Source organism: Myxocyprinus asiaticus, chromosome 24, assembly GCF_019703515.2.
Source record: "Myxocyprinus asiaticus isolate MX2 ecotype Aquarium Trade chromosome 24, UBuf_Myxa_2, whole genome shotgun sequence".
In the NCBI taxonomy this organism is placed as follows: domain Eukaryota; kingdom Metazoa; phylum Chordata; class Actinopteri; order Cypriniformes; family Catostomidae; genus Myxocyprinus; species Myxocyprinus asiaticus.
Window position 1 is genome coordinate 26,977,394 of NC_059367.1, and position 17,310 is coordinate 26,994,703.

The window sequence follows — 17,310 nt, forward strand, 5'->3', positions numbered from 1 at the left end:
GACCTTGGTTTCCAAATGAAATACAAAACTTGCTCTCATCTGAAAAGAGGACTTTGGACCACTGGGCAACAGTCCAGTTCTTCTTCTCCTTAGCCCAGGTAAGACGCCTCTGACGTTGTCTGTGGTTCAGGAGTGGCTTAACAAGAGGAATACAACAACTGTAGCCAAATTCCTTGACATGTCTGTGTGTGGTTGCTCTTGATGCCTTGACCCCAGCCTCAGTCCATTCCTTGTGAAGTTCACCCAAATTCTTGAATTGATTTTGCTTGACAATCGTAAGGCTGCGGTTCTCTTGGTTGGTTGTGCACCTTTTTCTTCCACACTTTTTCCTTCCACTCAACTTTCTGTTAACATGCTTGGATACAGCACTCTGTGAACAGCCAGCTTCTTTGGCAATGAATGTTTGTGGCTTACCCTCCTTGTGAAGGGTGTCAATGATTGTCTTCTGGACAACTGTCAGATCAGCAGTCTTCCCCATGATTGTGTAGCCTAGTGAACCAAGCTGAGAGACCATTTTGAAGGCTCAGGAAAACTTTGCAGGTGTTTTGAGTTGATTAGCTGATTGACATGTCACCATATTCTAATTTGTTGAGATAGTGAATTGGTGGGTTTTTGTTAAATGTGAGCCAAAATCATCACAATTAAAAGAACCAAAGACTTAAACTACTTCAGTCTGTGTGCATTGAATTTATTTAATACACGAGTTTCACAATTTGAGTTGAATTACTGAAATAAATGAACTTTTCCACGACATTCTAATTTATTGAGATGCACCTGTACATTCCCCCACAAGCCGACACAGACCGGGCACTCAAAGAACTGTATGGGATTATAAGTGAGCAGGAAACCACGCACCCTGAGGCCGCGTTCATTGTGACCGGGGACTTTAATAAAGCCAGTTTAAAATCAGTCGCACCAAAATATCACCAGCACATTAGTTTCAACACACGAGGGGACCGGGTTTTGGACCATTGCTACTCTCCGTTCCGGGATGGCTACAAATCCCTCCCCCGCCCACCATTTGGCAAATCGGACCACTCTTCCATTCTGCTTCTGCCCGCTTACAGGCAGAAATTGAAACAGGAAGCACCCACCCTCAGAATGATCCAGTGCTGGTCGGACCAATCAGACTCTATGCTACAAGACTGTTTTGATCACACGGACTGGGAGATGTTCCGGTCCGCCTCTGATGACGACATCGAGCTTTACGCTGATAGCGTAATGTGTTTCATCAGAACGTGCGTAGAGGAAGTGATTCCGACCAGAACTGTACGAATCTATCCGAATCAGAAGCCATGGATCAATAGCGATGTTCGCGCTGCACTTAATGTGCGGACCTCCGCTTTTAATTCCGGGAACGTGGAGGAGCATAAACAAGCCAGTTATGCCCTCCGAAAAACTATCAGAATGGCAAAACGCCAGTACAGGAACAAGATTGAAGGACAGTTTAACACCACCAACTCTAGAAGCATGTGGCAGGGAATTAACATCATCACGGACTTTAAAGGGAATAAAAACTCCGCCATGAACACCGCTGCCTCTCTACCAGATGAGCTAAATACTTTTTATGCTCGTTTCGAGGGAAATAACACCGCCCTCGCGGAGAGAGCTCTCGAGGCTGAAGCTACAGAGGTTAGTTCACTCTCCGTCTCTGTAGTGGATGTAACACGATCCTTCCGACGGGTGAATATCCGCAAAGCCGTGGGCCCAGACGGCATTCCGGGCCGCGTCATCAGAGCATGCGCGAACCAGCTGGCTGGTGTTTTTACGGACATTTTCAACCTTTCCCTCTCTTTGTCTGTAGTCCCCACATGCTTTAAAACATCCACCATTATGCCTGTACCAAAACAATCAAAAATAACTTGTTTAAATGACTGGCATCCTGTTGCTCTGACCCCCATCATCAGCAAATGTTTTGAGAGACTAATCAGAGATTACATCTGCTCTGTATTGCCACTCAATCTTGACCCGCTGCAGTTTGCTTACCGCAACAACCGCTCCACTGATGATGCCATTGCATCTACAATACACACTGCTCTCTCCCACCTGGAAAAAAAGAACACTTATGTGAGAATGCTGTTTGTAGACTACAGCTCAGCATTCAACACCATAGTGCCCTCCAAGCTAGATGAGAAACTCCGGGCTCTGGGCTTAAACAGCTTGCTGTGCAGCTGGATCCTGGACTTCCTGTCAAGCAGACGCCAGGTGGTTAGAATAGGCAGCAACATCTCCTCATCACTAACCCTCAACACTGGAGCCCCGCAGGGCTGTGTTCTCAGCCCACTACTGTATTCCTTGTACACACATGACTGTGTGGCAACACATAGCTCCAATGCCATCATTAAGTTTGCTGAAGATACGACAGTGGTAGGTCTGATCACTGACAATGATGAAACAGCCTACAGAGAGGAGGTGCACACCCTGACACACTGGTGTCAGGAGCACAACCTCTCCCTCAACGTCAGTAAGACAAAGGAGCTTGTGGTGGACTTCAGAAGAAAAGACAGAGAACACAGTCCCATCACCATCAATGGAGCACCAGTGGAGAGAGTCGGCAGCTTCAAGTTCCTGGGTGTCCACATCACTGAGGAACTCACATGGTCCGTCCACACTGAAGTCGTTGTGAAGAAGGCTCATCAGCGCCTCTTCTTCCTGAGACGGCTGAGGAAGTTTGGAATGAACTGCCACATCCTCACACGGTTCTACACCTGCACTATGGAGAGCATCCTGACTGGCTGTATCTCCGCCTGGTACGGCAATAGCACCGCCCACAACCGCAAAGCACTGCAAAGGGTGGTGCGAACTGCCAGACACATCATCGGAGGTGAGCTTCCCTCCCTCCAGGAAATATATACAAGGCGGTGTGTGAAAAAAAGCTCGGAGGATCATCAGAGACTCCAGCCACCCGAGCCATGGGCTGTTCTCACTGCTACCATCAGGTAGGCGGTATCGCAGCATCAGGACCCGCACCAGCCGACTCCATGATAGCTTCTTCCCCCAAGCAATCAGACTTCTGAACTCTTGATCTCCCATGATCAAAATACATCAGCACTGCACTTTATTACCCTTACTCTTATATCTCACACCGGACTGTCATAAATTATATTATTATTATTATTATTATATTATGTTCTCTCTTAACAACTGACTATCAACCGACAGCCTGAATGTCAATACAGTACAATACTGTACATTCTATATATATATATAATATATATATATATACTTTTTTTTAAATAGATTTTTAATTTTTATTGAATAATGTGTATCTATATAGTAAAAAAACAAAACAAAACAAAAAAACAGCATATTGTATACTGTACAGTGTATGTTATTATTTGTATATTGTTGAGTGTAATTATGTGTATAACAGATGTTTAAATTGTGTTGTGTTAATTTGATGTTATTGTAAATTGGTATATGTCTCATCACTGTCACGACTGCTATGTTGATCGGAACTGCACCCAAGAATTTCACACACCATTGCACTTGTGTATATGGCTGTGTGACAAAGTGATTTGATTTGATTTGATGTTATTTTGTCTATCTCCAGGCTGGTGATGCAGGTCTGTTCACCTGTGTAGCTACCAACACTGCTGGAACAACTCGAAGGGACATTCGCCTGTCAGTCAACATGAGACCTGCTTTTAAAGAGTTACCTGGTGATGTGACTGTGAATAAAGGTCACAGTCTCACTCTTTCCTGCCATGCTCAGGGTACTCCAACCCCCACAATAACCTGGACAGCCAACAACAGGCCCTATACAGGTATGAGAGCATCTGTCTTGGTTTATTTTGTTTCCCTTGATTTTCTGCTGAGAGCTGGCAGCTGTATGACTTCATATTGTCATCAGAATCACAGCAATGCTCTTTTTTGCGTGTTTTACCTGCAGGTGCAAGTGTTGATGGATCTGGTAGAAGCTCAGTGATTATTGAGAATGTCACCGTAAGAGATGGCGGCACCTACGTTTGCATTGCAGAGAACACTGTTGGCTCTATACGGGCACTCTCATTTGTACGTGTCAGAGGTATGCATTCTTTGACTTTTTGGAAAGTCTATAAACAAGTATTCATAATGTATATGAGTGGTTGACATTGGTTATTCAGTGGCTGATGCCAATAACTTGGGAGCAGAGTAGTCGATTGCCAATATAATGGCAAAATATATATATGGGCAACAAAAATGAAAAAATTAAGATGCTGAAATTTAGACAAGCATCTTTAAGCAATATTTACTTACACAAAGATACTTTTTTTTTTTTTTGCATTAAAGGTTTGTTGCTTCTGTTAATCAGCCAATTAGGCCATAATTTCTAAATGGCCAAATATCAGCCAATTTAACAGCCTACCTGATATATTGGTGTATCACTAATTCATACTGCCTTATAAAGCCAAAACACAGTAATTACGCCAACACACACACTGAGAAAAATGGCTTAAGTTTTAAGATTGTCCAGCCAGTTATCAAATAGTCTCATTCTGCACGTCACAGGACAGATCATAGTCTATGAGACTTAATTTTGGTCATAACTACATTGACAACAGTTTGAACTTTTTCAGGGCAGTAAAATAATGTCTTCAAAACCGGTAGAACTGTCCAAGTAGTAGTGTTTGCTATGTTCTATGATGTTGTGGCTTCTATATCATTGCTGTTGATGTGACGAACTGGCCATGGAGACGGTGTTAGGATCCATGTGCAGGAAGTTTATTAAAGTACAAGCAAACAATCCAAATCAGCAGGCAAATAGAGGTAGTTGTTAAGCAGGCGGTATAATCCAATAAACCAAAAAGACAGTCCAACAAGGCAAACAAAACAAAGGGGTATCCAAAGGCAATGGTCATAAGAAAACAGTCAGCAATGGAAAAACCCTTGGTAAGGTAGGGTAAACTGGCAATACTTCGCAAAGTCAAAATGGAACAGTATGGTATTTATATAGTTTAAACAGGAAGTCACCAAAGAAGAAATGGTACAGAGTTAGTATTCGGGAGAGGGCTCCCTCTGGTGGTTGGTAGGAGGGGTAACAACCTCAGATGTTACAGACCACCCCCCCCACGAACAACTCCTGGTCTTCTTCTACCGGGACATACCCTTGGTCGTGGTGCTGGACAATTAGGATGGGCATGATGAAATTCTTGGATCAGGGATGGGTCCAACATGTCCTTGGCAGCTACCCATGATCTCTCCTCTAGTCCGTAGCCCTCCCAGTCCACAAGTACTGGATCTGGCTCCCTCGTCGTCTTGAGTCCATGATCTCACTGGCCATATACGCTGGGGCTCCATCTACATCCAATGGAGGTGGAGGCTCAGAATCCATGGTTCCAGAGCCAGATGCCAAGTGGACGGGTTTCAGCAAGGACACATGGAAGGAGAAATGCGGTAATTAGCAGGACGCTCTAAACGGTAAGTAACTGGCTTTATTTGATGGATAATTCTGAAAGGACCCACATACCTTGGACTGAGCTTCCTGCAGGGTAGCCGCAACTTGAGATCCCTTGTGGACAACCAGACCCTCTGTCCTGGCTGATAGTTGGGATGGGGGTGCCTCCGTCGGTCAGCCTGGAAGCGTTGCGCTCAGACCGCCCGCTGTAGCCGGACATGTGCGCGGTCCCACACCCTCTCACTTCGTCTAATCCAGTCATCCACCGCTGGCACCATAGAAGGTTCTCCTGACCAAGGGATCATCGGGGGTTGGTAGCCCAGCACGCATTGGAAGAGGGTTAAACCCGTAGAGGTATGAGTGAGGGAATTCTGTGCATATTCGGCCCAGGGCAGGAAGTCGCTCCACTTCTCCTGTTCACAGCTACAATAACTCTGAAGATATCTGCCAATCTCTTGGTTTAGATGTTTCACCTGTCCATTGACCTGAGGGTGATAACCAGAGGTGAGACTCACATTAATGTCCAGTTGTTTGCAGAACGCCTGTGAAACTCGGGACGTGAACTGTGGACCTCGATCGGACACAATGTCCTCTGGTAATCCATAGATCCTAAACACTTGGTGGAACAAAGCATTAGCGCTTTCCATGGCAGTGGGTAAACCCTTGAGACGGACAAGTCAACATTTAGAAAATCGATCAATTATTACCAGAATGGTAGTATATCCATGGGAGTTTGGCAGGTCTGTGACAAAGTTGATGGACAGGTGAGACCATAGTCTCTGTGGTATGGGCAGTGGTTGAAGCAACCCCGTTGGCAGTTCTCTGGGGGTCTTGGATTGGGCACACACCTGACAAGACTTCATAGTTAGTCACATCATGAATCAACAATGGCCACCAGGAAGAATTACGTACCAGTGTAACAGCTCTTTGGATACCAGGGTGTCCTGTGCTCAGGGAAGTGTGGACCCATTGGATAGTCCTCTGACGTAGAGCTTGGGGTACGTAGTGCTTGGTCGGGGGGCAGTTAGGTGGTGATGGTTCATGCTGTTGTGCTCGTATCTCCATGATGTCCCAGCTAATCAGTGCTATAAAGACAGATGGTGGCAGGATGGAACCAGGGTGAGGTTGGAGGTGAGGTGGATCATGTCTGCGTGATAGTGCATCTGCCTTGCTGTTCTTGCTGCCAGGACAGTAAGTGACTGTAAAATTGAACCTGGTGAAAAACAATGACCATCATATTCGAGACTCTTTTGATCGGTGATAACATTGAATGGGTGGACTGCCCCCTCTAACCAGTGACGCCATTCCTCGAGTGCCGCTTTCATGGAAAGTAATTATTTATGCCCCCACATCATAGTTACGTTTAGCTGAGTTCAACTTCCTGGAGAAAAAGGCACAAGGGTAAAGCTTGCCTGGTGTTCCGTGACGTTGTGACAGGACCGCTCCAATCCCACAGTCTGAAGCATCTACCTCAACGAAGGGAAGATTGGGGTCAGAATGTTTCAGTATCGGAGTGGTCGTGAATCTTGACTTGAGGGAGATGAAGCCTTGGCATGCGGCATCGTTCCATAGCAACTTGCTTGGCTTTCCCTTGAGCAGCGACACGAGTGGTGCTGCAATGGTACTGTTATTCCAAATGAAACGGCGATAGAAGTTGGCAAAGCCCAGGAACCGCTGTAGTTCCTTAATTTTAGAAGGTCGAGGCCATTCAGTGACTGCTGTTACTGTCTTTTGAGACATCCATCTCCACACCTTGATGGCTAATATTGTAACCCAGGAAAGTGGTATGAGAGGTATGGAACTCACTTTTCTGCCTTGACATAGTTGGTGTTCCTGGAGATGTGATAAGACTGTCTTGACCTGCTGGATATGTTGTTCCATGTTTTGTGAGTAGAGGAGGATGTCGTCAATGTAGGCCACCACACAATGACTTAGTAAGTCTCTGTATATTTCATTGATAAAGGACTGGAAAACTGAGGGGGCGTTAGCAAGTCCATACGGCATGCCCAAATATTCATAGTGCCCCCTGGTGGTGATGAAAGCAGTCTTCCACTCATCCCCTTCTCGAATCCTGACGAGATTATAAGCACTCCTTAGATCAAGTTTGGTATAGATCTTGGCTTCACAGAGTTGTTCAAGGGCTGAGGGGATAAGTGGTAATGGATAACAATTTATGGTGACAGAGTTCAGGCCTCGATAGTCGATACAGGGACATAGACCTCCATCCCTCTTCTCTACGAAAAAGAAACCTGCAGCAGCTGGGGAGGTGGAGGGATGGATGTAACCGGAGGCAAGGGCTTCCTCAATGCAATTCTCCATGGCAAGGGTTTTGGGGCATGACAATTCATAGGCCTTGCTTCTCAGTGGAGCTGTATTGGACAGAAGTTCAATAGCACAGTCCCATGGACAATGAGGAAGTTGTGTAGCTTTAATCTTACTAAACACTTCACTGAACTCTGCATACTCCTTGGGAATCATGGTCTCCTTCTGTGATTCAGGACTCTCAATACTGGTGATAAGGCAAGGCCTGGAAACAGCAACATGGAGACAATGTTTATGATAGAAACTTGACCAATGTGTGAGCTCACCTTGGTTCCAGGATATCGATGGGTCGTGGATGGACAGCCAGGGATTACCCAGGATAAGAGCGTGCTTGGGTGAGTTGATGACATAGTGAGAGATTCTCTACATGGAAAAAGTCCAATCTTGATGGTTATAGGAACAGTCTGTTGTGTTATGCCAGTACCAATAGGTGCATTGTCAACAGTGGTGATGTTAATCTTAGGAAAGCATTCAATGGTGGGTATGTTGAGTTCTTGAACAATCTCCTGATTGAGATTAACAGCAGCCCCAGAATCCACTAATGCTGTAGCACATTTTACATGATCACCAATGGAGATCTCTACAGGCAACAGAAAATGATGTGAGATGGGTGATATAATGTACATGGTACTCACGTGCTGCCTTGACACAGGGGAACTTGATTTCTTGTGTGGACACGCAGCATTTGAAATGACTTGGTGAACCACAGTAAAAGCAATGGTTTTCGTTGCGTCAATGTTGGCGTTCCTCCATGGAAACACGACTGTATGCAATGTGCATGGGTTCGGGTGATACAGTGGATGCCTGGGCCTGTAGTGAGACTGTTGAATTCGAGGTGAAGCGAAAAGGAGGCCGTGAAGCATTCTGAAGCAGGTTATCAATCTTGATGGCCATAATTATGTATTCAGAAAGATTCGTACCTTCACCCTTGCAGGTCAGTTCCATCCTGAGTTTCAGGTTAAGCCCTTTGCGGAAAAGTCTTCAGAGCGACATCATTCCACCCACTCTGAGCCGCTAGTGTCCTGAACAGAACTGCATAATCCGCTGCTGATCGATGACCCTGGCGTAGATGAAGTAGCTGAACGGAGATATCTTGGCCGCCCGCTGGATACTCGAAGACTTTGTGGATTTGTTGAACGAAGTAATCAAATGAAACCTGGATTTGAGTATCTTTATCCCAAACAGCAGCGGCCCAATCAAGAGCTTTGCCGGTAAGCAGTGACATAAAAAAAAATAATATTTCCTGGCATCTTGATCAAATGATTCAGGCTGATTTGAGAAAAATACCTTGCATTGTTGTAAAAATCCCCGGCATTTTTCAGCAGAACCATCAAACTTATCAGGTAGAGCAAAGCTTACTGGTTTAGCATGGAGAGCTGGCAGTGAGTGAATGTATTGTGTCAAACATTCGTTGGCAGCTCGTAGGTTGTTCAGCTGGTCTTGGTAACCCCTTAATACCTCGCACTGTTGCGCGAATGCGGCCTGGAGCTGTGAAACTTCCGCTGGATCCATGTTTGGCGAAGTATTCTGTAATGAACTGGCCATGGAGACGGTGTTAGGATCCATGTGCAGGAAGTTTATTAAAGTACACAAGCAAACAATCCAAATCGGCAGGCAAATAGAGGTAGTTGTTAAGCAGGCGATAAACAATAAACCAAAAAGACAGTCCAACAAGGCAAACAAAACAAAGGGGTATTCAAAGGCAGTAAATCCAGGAAAACAGGCAATGGTCATAAGTGAACAATCAGCAATGGAAAACCGCTTGGTAAGGCAAGGTAAACTGGCAATACTTCAAAGTCAAAATGGAACAGCATGGTATTTATATAGTTAAACAGGAAGTTACCAAAGAAGAAACAGTACAGAGTTAGTATTCGGGAGAGGGCTCCCTCTGGTGGTTGGTAGGAGGGGTAACAACCTCAGATGTTATAGTTGATGTACCATCGACAGTTTAATCACACCTGTCTTTGCAGAACCTCCGGTGCTGAGAGGGGAGGCACACACCATTCAGACTGTAGTGCAGGGTAAAGTAGCCAGGCTGGACTGTGCTGTTAGCGGGGACCCAGTCCCTTCTCTACACTGGCACAAAGATGGCCAGCCCTTACTTGGCTCTCTTCGGTTTCATCCTCTCCGCAATGGCTCTCTTGCTCTCTACAGTGCCACGGTAAACACTTCATCATTAGGTTTATTAGTGTAAGTTGCAGTATTTAGTACTTTTTGGTTTGCTGGAATAAGATTTGTGTGTGTTCTCCAGATTGGGGACTCAGGAGAGTACAGATGTGTTGCAGAAAGTGAGGCAGGTGTTGCAGAAAGAACAATATCTCTAAAAGTACAAGGTAAATGATTAAATCAGTGCTTTTATCAGATCTCTGTCATGTGTAACCAGAATTTCCATTTCACTGCTTTTATTAAAGCCATTTTATACCTTTTGTATTCCCAATTGTATGTGTAAACTAATTGTTACATTCTGTTTATTACTTACATTGTTACATTCTGATTGTAGTCCCAGGGGGCTACTCAAACTGGGAAGCATGGAGCCTATGTAGTGCCAGCTGTGGGCAAGGTATCCAGGAACGAATCAGATTTTGTAACAACCCACCACCAGCCAATGGGGGCCCATTGTGTGAGGGTCCAAATGTGGATTCCAGGAAATGTCAGGCCTCACTGTGTCCAGGTAAATCTCCATTTATTCAAATATAGTTTTCTTAACAACAAAAACAAATCATGCCGTTTAAAATCTTAATTGAACACCATTTATTTTCTGACCTCTAGAGCTAGAACCCTAGCCTCAAAGAGACAGACCTTTGACTGTCAGCAGTCTGGTACACTTTGTAACTTATTTTGGCCAAGTACACCAAAATTAGACAGGAAGGGGCCTATAGAACGATAAACCACTTTTTTTTTTAAATCAAAGATACCAAAATAATAGACTTTAATAGACAACATTATTGTGTGACTTTATGGTCACAATTTTCTTCTGTCCTAATGTACCAACTATTTCAAGAGCATAACTCCACATAAAAGGGTCATTTTGCTCATCTACCTGCCACTGTGGCGGGCTAACTGTACGTCTCATGATGACACATGACAAGAAATGCTGTTAGACACAAAGACACGTGCTTGATGTGGGTCTTTGATTCGTTGTTTGTTGAGAGGTGTTCAGCACGAGCGTGTCTCGTGGAACACAAGCATGTAAAGAGTTCTCACTCTTTTTGTTTCAGTCGTCTAAAAACTGTTTGCAAGAATAGTGTCTATGAGAATGCTACAAATGACCTCAGACCATCTCAGGAGGTGCTCAAAACTGAGTTATCTTTATTTCCACGGAGCAGTTCGCACTTGACATGCATTGTGAACACAACTCTGCTGGTTCACTTATAGCCTATACATGTGTATACAACCTAAACAAGCTCACCTGGAACCTAAAATTGTTTTGTATTTGTTTGATGTGCAATTTGAATTTAGTAATATCTTTGGTTTAAGTTTTCGTGTTATTAATAAATTAATTTAATTTTTAAAACAAGAATATTCACCAGTCTCTCGGCTGTGGGATTGACGATGAATTGTGACATTTTTTTCATGAAAATATTTCTTGCACATTGCCCAGCCATAGTGTGCTCAAGGATGTCTTGTTTACTTGCTACAGATTGCCTTAGTCAAAACTCTTATCTAAACCTCAGGAGCTTTGACAAATCCAGCAACTACTTAATATTCAAAAGCACTCATTGTTGTAGCCTATCAAACATAATTCTGATCAACTTTTCTGACTCTCTAAAGTTGCATAGCCACCAGGCAATTACTATAGATTTGAACTTGTGGATTTTATGAGCTCTTGGTGTAAAAAAATGTGCCTTATACAGTCTGTGATGGTACAGACTACAAGAACCCTGACATAATGTCTCTTTCTTGCTTATTGTCTGTTGTGTAGGGGAGTTTCCACGCCGTGCACGAGGCAGTCTGATAGGCATGGTTAATGAGAAGGAGTTTGGAGTGGCCTTTCTGGAGGCCAATATCACAGAGAATGCAGTGGAGGGCACCAGCACACTGGAGGCCCATGTTGACAACATTCCACCAAGTGTTGGTAAGTGACTACAGGAAAAACATTAAACATACAATGCATTTGCTTACACAGGGTCATTTATTTCATCATGTTCCAGAGTTTTCTCAAACATTACGTCACACCCCTGTCTAATCAAAACAATACTTACAAGAACAGAAGTGATCATGCAAGCTTAGAGGCAAAAAGTAAAAGCATTAGATTGTCATTGTCGTAACAGATTCCAAGGGGTCAAGAAAATAAATAATTAGCCCTAGTTAATAGTTTCATTTCCTGTACAAAAACACTGTGCTAAGCAGATGTTGTTCCTTGTTAACATGAACATGGGCTGTTTGTCATCTGACATCCCCATTTCCCAAGTGTATCTGACAGCGTCAAGGAACACCCACTACACCACATGCCCACTCCAAGATGTAATGCCTCCTTGGATCACAAAGTGATTCTATTGGCTGAAAGAACTTTTAAAATCCTATGCAATCTCTGTATAATTCATGCTGTCTCAACAATGTTATTACGACAAAGAATAACTTAAATTATATGTCACATATCATATTAAACCGAAGATATAAATGGTGAAATTAATTGTTTCTCTGTTCTGTTTTCTCTGGTTAGCTCACAAGCTAACAAGTTAGCCTGTTAGCTTAGCATAAGGCTAGCTTCTTCTCCTCCTCATTTTCATCAAATTTCACATCACTGTCGCCACCTAGTGATTCGGCTGTATGATTTTATTCAATAGAACTTTTAAGTTGCTGTATAGTGAATTTGACAAACTTTTCATTTTTTAATCTTTGTGGTTAGGATTTGTTTAAGGGTAGGGACAGGTGTAGGTGTAGGGTAGCTGCGGGACTCCAAATAAACTCAACAAACAGTGTATGAATGTGACATCGAACTTTAGCAAGACTCGAACATTTCACTAGTATTTGAAGGGGGGCAAAACTTGTAGTGGGCCTACCTTGTAGTGGGCATGTCTTGAAGTAGTCTTGCAGGATAACAGACCCTCCTCCCTGTTCAAATATGATCAGAGTACTTTCTAAAACAGGGGTCATTCCTATGTTCCCCAGATTTATATGGCATCTATATGGGTCCGTGTTGGACGTTCAGCCATGGGGGGGGGTTGCAACTGTGGCTCCCCTGCCTGATGTACCACCATCATCCGCTCTGGTACCACCAGGACTACCATCGACCTGAGTTTGTGGCCAATCCGACCTCGCTCGGCCGAGTTATGCATCTATAAGTGTCCATGTTGGACGTTCGGCCGCGGGGGGGCGCGCGGCTCCCATGCCGAATGTACTACCATCATCCGCTCGGGTACCACCAGGACTACCTTCGACCTGAGTTTGGGGTCGATCTGACCACGTTCGGCCGAGTAATGCATCAATACGGATCCATTTTGGACCCTTTTTCATGTGTTCAGTATGTACCAAATAAATCTGAGGAACATAGGAACTTGGGAACATAGGAGCCTGGGAACATAGATACGCTCCCCTAAAACATACGCATGTTGCATTGATTCAATAAAGCACTTTTGTTTGGATTTGATGTATTGAAGTGTGAAACTTGCCTGCTTTACAGGTCCTTTGTTGCGAGTGCTTGTGTCTGTATTTGCCCCAATTTACTGGACAACTGTGTATCAATCACCGGAGATGCAGAATGGCTTCTCCCTTACACAAGGACAGTTCAGACAGGAATCTCAACTGGAGTTTGAGACAGGTAAGAGCCTTTCATGGATTGTGAAGTAGAACATGCCCAATTGAAGAGCTAAATTGATGGGTATTATTGCAGCACATGAATTAACAATTTTGTAGTACACAGGACAGAAATACATTCCCTGTGAATGAAAACCCTTTTCATTTCCTGGGGAGAAACCCAAACTCAAATGTTTAAATATTTAAATGTAGATAGTCTTTGTTCAAAAGGGTTTAAACTCATGAAGTGCATACTCTGACGGTCAGGTTTACCTGCTGAATGTGTCTTTTGCCTTGGGTGTTGGAATCACAGGAGAGATCTTGAAGCTGACTCATGTGGCCAGAGGTCTCGATGCGGAGGGAGCTCTGTTGGTGGACGTTGTTATCAACGGCTTTGTTCCTCCTAGACTTTTGTCATCTACTCTCAATTTACTGGTTGGTATTTTAAACTCTAACTTAAAACTGAAGTGTGTAATTTCTGCGCCACTAGCCTCACCAAACGGATTGCAGAAATAATGTTTTTTTTTTTTTTTTAAGGTTTCACACACACATAGACACCCCTGTCTACCATTGATCAGGTCAACAAATAGTCCTTCTCCAAACTCACAGAAAAGGTTGAACCAATGTTGCTATATCTGGCTGGTTGGGATGCTCAAACAAACACTAGTACTACAGAGCCACAGTGTTAGAACTTTTGGGGAAATCAACCTACAATTGTTCTTTTTTTTTAATGACACTGAAAAAATGACACACTTCAGCATTAAGACTTTTATGCATATGGTTAAAAAGGAGAACACCGTTAAAAAGCCCTGCATGTTTTAGCATCTTAATATCAAACCTTTTGAGCGAACAGTGCAGGATGGATGTGGTATCAACATTTTCCTTTATTTGCTTATTTCTCAGGAGTTTGACGAGTCGTATGTGCAGACAGGCTCCGGGCAGCTTTATTCCTGGTCCTCACAGAATCACATGTGGGATGGGGCTCCTATGACACTGCGCTGCAATCATTCTGTGGTGTTTGAGGGGCCAGAGAGTCGTCAGGGGCCCCTGCTGCAACTCCTCAGACTGACAGGAATAACCAGCACCTATAGCCTTTTCACTCTCAGCCTAGAGTTCAGGATGATTGCAAGCTTACTCATACCAGGTGAGTTATTACTTTAATGTATTTTCTTCATTTACACAAATATACAGTGGTAATATGTTTCACAAATGATATCTCAAGTCAAACGTGCTTAATCAGTGTTCCATTTCTGTCTAGAGGGGGACGGGGAAACATGTCCAAAAGGTTTTGTCTTGGACACAGCATCTTACTGTGCTGGTATGTCAATAATCTTTAAAGCAGTTAAGATTAGTTAATTAGCTATAAAAGATCTCAATATATTATTAAAAATGAAAAGCTTTTTATAGAATGTATTGTTGTGAATTATTTTGATTTTGTTCGATACCTTAGATGAGGATGAATGTGCAGTCAGTTCTCCTTGCTCCCACTCATGTAATAATATCATGGGTGGTTTCTCCTGTGTGTGTCCGTCTGGATTCACTATCTCTACTGAGTCAAACACCTGCCAAGGTCAGAACTAAATCAATCATTAATCCTACCCTTCTACATTTTATGTCAGAGATTTAGTAAAATTCACCTACCTGTAATACTTTTAGTGCAGTAAATGATCTCTTTAAGAGATTTTGATGGCTTGATTCATAATAGAGGTTGAGTATAAGGTCCCAAGAAGATATCAGCACAATAAACTGAAAAACAAAAGGAAAAAAGTAAACTCTCTTTGATGGCAAAAGATCGCTTTTGCAGTTCTAAATGACTTTTGCTTGGAAATGAAACGGATCTGTTCTAAACTTTGATTTTGTTGTGTCACAGATATTGACGAGTGCACCCAAGGTTCACATTTGTGTCATCCCAACCAGCTGTGTGTGAACACTGTGGGGACGTATCGTTGTCATGCCAAGTGTGGCCCAGGCTTCAAACCCGGCGTGGTGGGCACCAGCTGTGAAGGTTAATTTGACCACTATACAAGAAAAATGAAGATTTTCTCATTTACTCACCCTCATGCCATCTCAGATGTGTATATCTTTCTTTCTTCTGCTGAACACAAACAAAGATCTTTAGAAGAATATCTCTGTTGTTTGTGCTTTGTGAATGGGTACCAAAATTTAAACGCTCCAAAAAGCACACAAAGGCAACCTAAAAGTAATCCATATGACTCAAGTGGTTAAATCTATATCTTCAGAAGCAATATAATAGGTATGGGTGAGAAACAGATCAATATTTATGTCCTTTATTACTATAAATTCTCCTCTCAGCCCACTAGGTAGCGATATGCATGAAGCATGCGAATTGCCAAAAACAAAAGTAGAATGTGAATGTGGGGACTGATCGTAAAAAAAGCTTAAATATTTATCTGTTTCACACCCACACTTATATAGCTTCTAAAGATATGGATTTAACCACTGGAGTCTCATGGATTACTTTTACGCTGCCTTTATGTGATTTTTGGAGCTTGAATGTTCTGTTCACCATTCACTTGCATTGAATGATCCTACAGAGCTGAGATATTTTTCTAAAAATCTTTTTGTCTTCTGCAGAAGAAAGAAAGTCATACACATCTGGCATGGCATGAGGGTGAGTAAATGAAGAGAGAATTTTACTTTTGGGTGAACTTTCCCTTTAATATAGCACCATTCATACAGTACAGTAGATAAAAATTAGGTGGATATCTTACTAATATATTTAGAACATTTTGAAAACCAGCTGAATATGGAAGGGATTATTCAGAATAAAGGAACCAAATAGAACATTCACAATCTAAATTAGAACACAGAGGAAATTAAACTGTCAGATATTGTCTTTCAGATGTGGATGAATGTCAAGAATCAGCAATCTCTCCATGCCAGCAGCAGTGTTTCAATACTCTGGGTTCCTACCGCTGCACATGCCACCCAGGATACCAGCTGGTGGGGCATCGCTGCCTAGGTTGGTGTCACTTTATAATATTGCATCAAACTTCAGAGGTTAATTGGCTACATTTTGTACAATGTAATAAGTCTGTGGCTCTTATCAAACCAGTTAGGAATGATCAAAGCCACACGGAATCTGTATACTTGAGTATCTAGGAATGATCCATGTATTGCATTCATTTAGCACACACAGGCAATATTAAGCTACTATAGATAGAATCAACACTTCACTCAAGCTTTAAGTATTACCTAACATAATTTATATTTTTGTGTAATCAGATGTCAATGAATGTTTGAGGAACGTCTGTCCAGCTCATCAGCAGTGCAGAAACATGGATGGAGGGTATCAGTGTTTCGACAGCTGCCCAGCAGGCATGACCACAGCAGAAAATGGAGTGTGTGTAGGTAAGGTGTCAAACATTCTCTGAATATTTATGTGTTTTATGTGGAACAAATTATATTCCAAGGAACCTTTTTTGTATAAATGTTAAAAAGCCTTTATGTTAGTTTGGCTCAAGAACAATAGAATGAGGTCTTTCTAGCAAGTAGCGCTTTAAAATCTATTTTTCCATATAAAAAACCTGTTTCCATTAGAAAAACATTTAATGAAAGCTGTTATCTAAAGTGCATGATTTTTTTTTTCTTCTTAGTAATAACAAATTATTTTACATGTCTTTCTGTCACTTGCAGACATAGACGAATGCCAGGATGGCAGTCACATGTGTCGCTACAGTCAAATCTGCCAGAACACTATTGGTGGGTATGGATGTGTTTGTCCTCGAGGATACCACTCTCAAGGCATGGGTCGACCTTGCTTAGGTGAGATTCATCAACACAGTCAAGCAATGCCACTCATACATAAAAGGTGCTGTATGCTATTTTTATATTCAGAATACAATGCATTACAT

At 42.8% G+C, this 17,310-nt stretch overlaps 1 protein-coding gene across 1 annotated transcript in view; it reads left to right on the plus strand.

Annotated features, from left to right (window-relative positions):
- hmcn2 (hemicentin 2) overlaps nt 1-17,310 on the plus strand; it is a 110,165-nt gene that overhangs the window by 81,163 nt on the left and 11,692 nt on the right. The window contains exons 63-77 of the mRNA XM_051654029.1: nt 3,554-3,767; nt 3,893-4,027; nt 9,670-9,860; nt 9,951-10,032; nt 10,200-10,370; nt 11,622-11,774; nt 13,323-13,460; nt 13,749-13,870; nt 14,339-14,579; nt 14,694-14,753; nt 14,886-15,005; nt 15,306-15,440; nt 16,299-16,418; nt 16,682-16,807; nt 17,093-17,221. Of these exons, the coding sequence (XP_051509989.1) occupies nt 3,554-3,767; nt 3,893-4,027; nt 9,670-9,860; nt 9,951-10,032; nt 10,200-10,370; nt 11,622-11,774; nt 13,323-13,460; nt 13,749-13,870; nt 14,339-14,579; nt 14,694-14,753; nt 14,886-15,005; nt 15,306-15,440; nt 16,299-16,418; nt 16,682-16,807; nt 17,093-17,221 (2,137 nt within the window). The remainder of the gene's footprint in view (nt 1-3,553; nt 3,768-3,892; nt 4,028-9,669; nt 9,861-9,950; nt 10,033-10,199; nt 10,371-11,621; nt 11,775-13,322; nt 13,461-13,748; nt 13,871-14,338; nt 14,580-14,693; nt 14,754-14,885; nt 15,006-15,305; nt 15,441-16,298; nt 16,419-16,681; nt 16,808-17,092; nt 17,222-17,310) is intronic.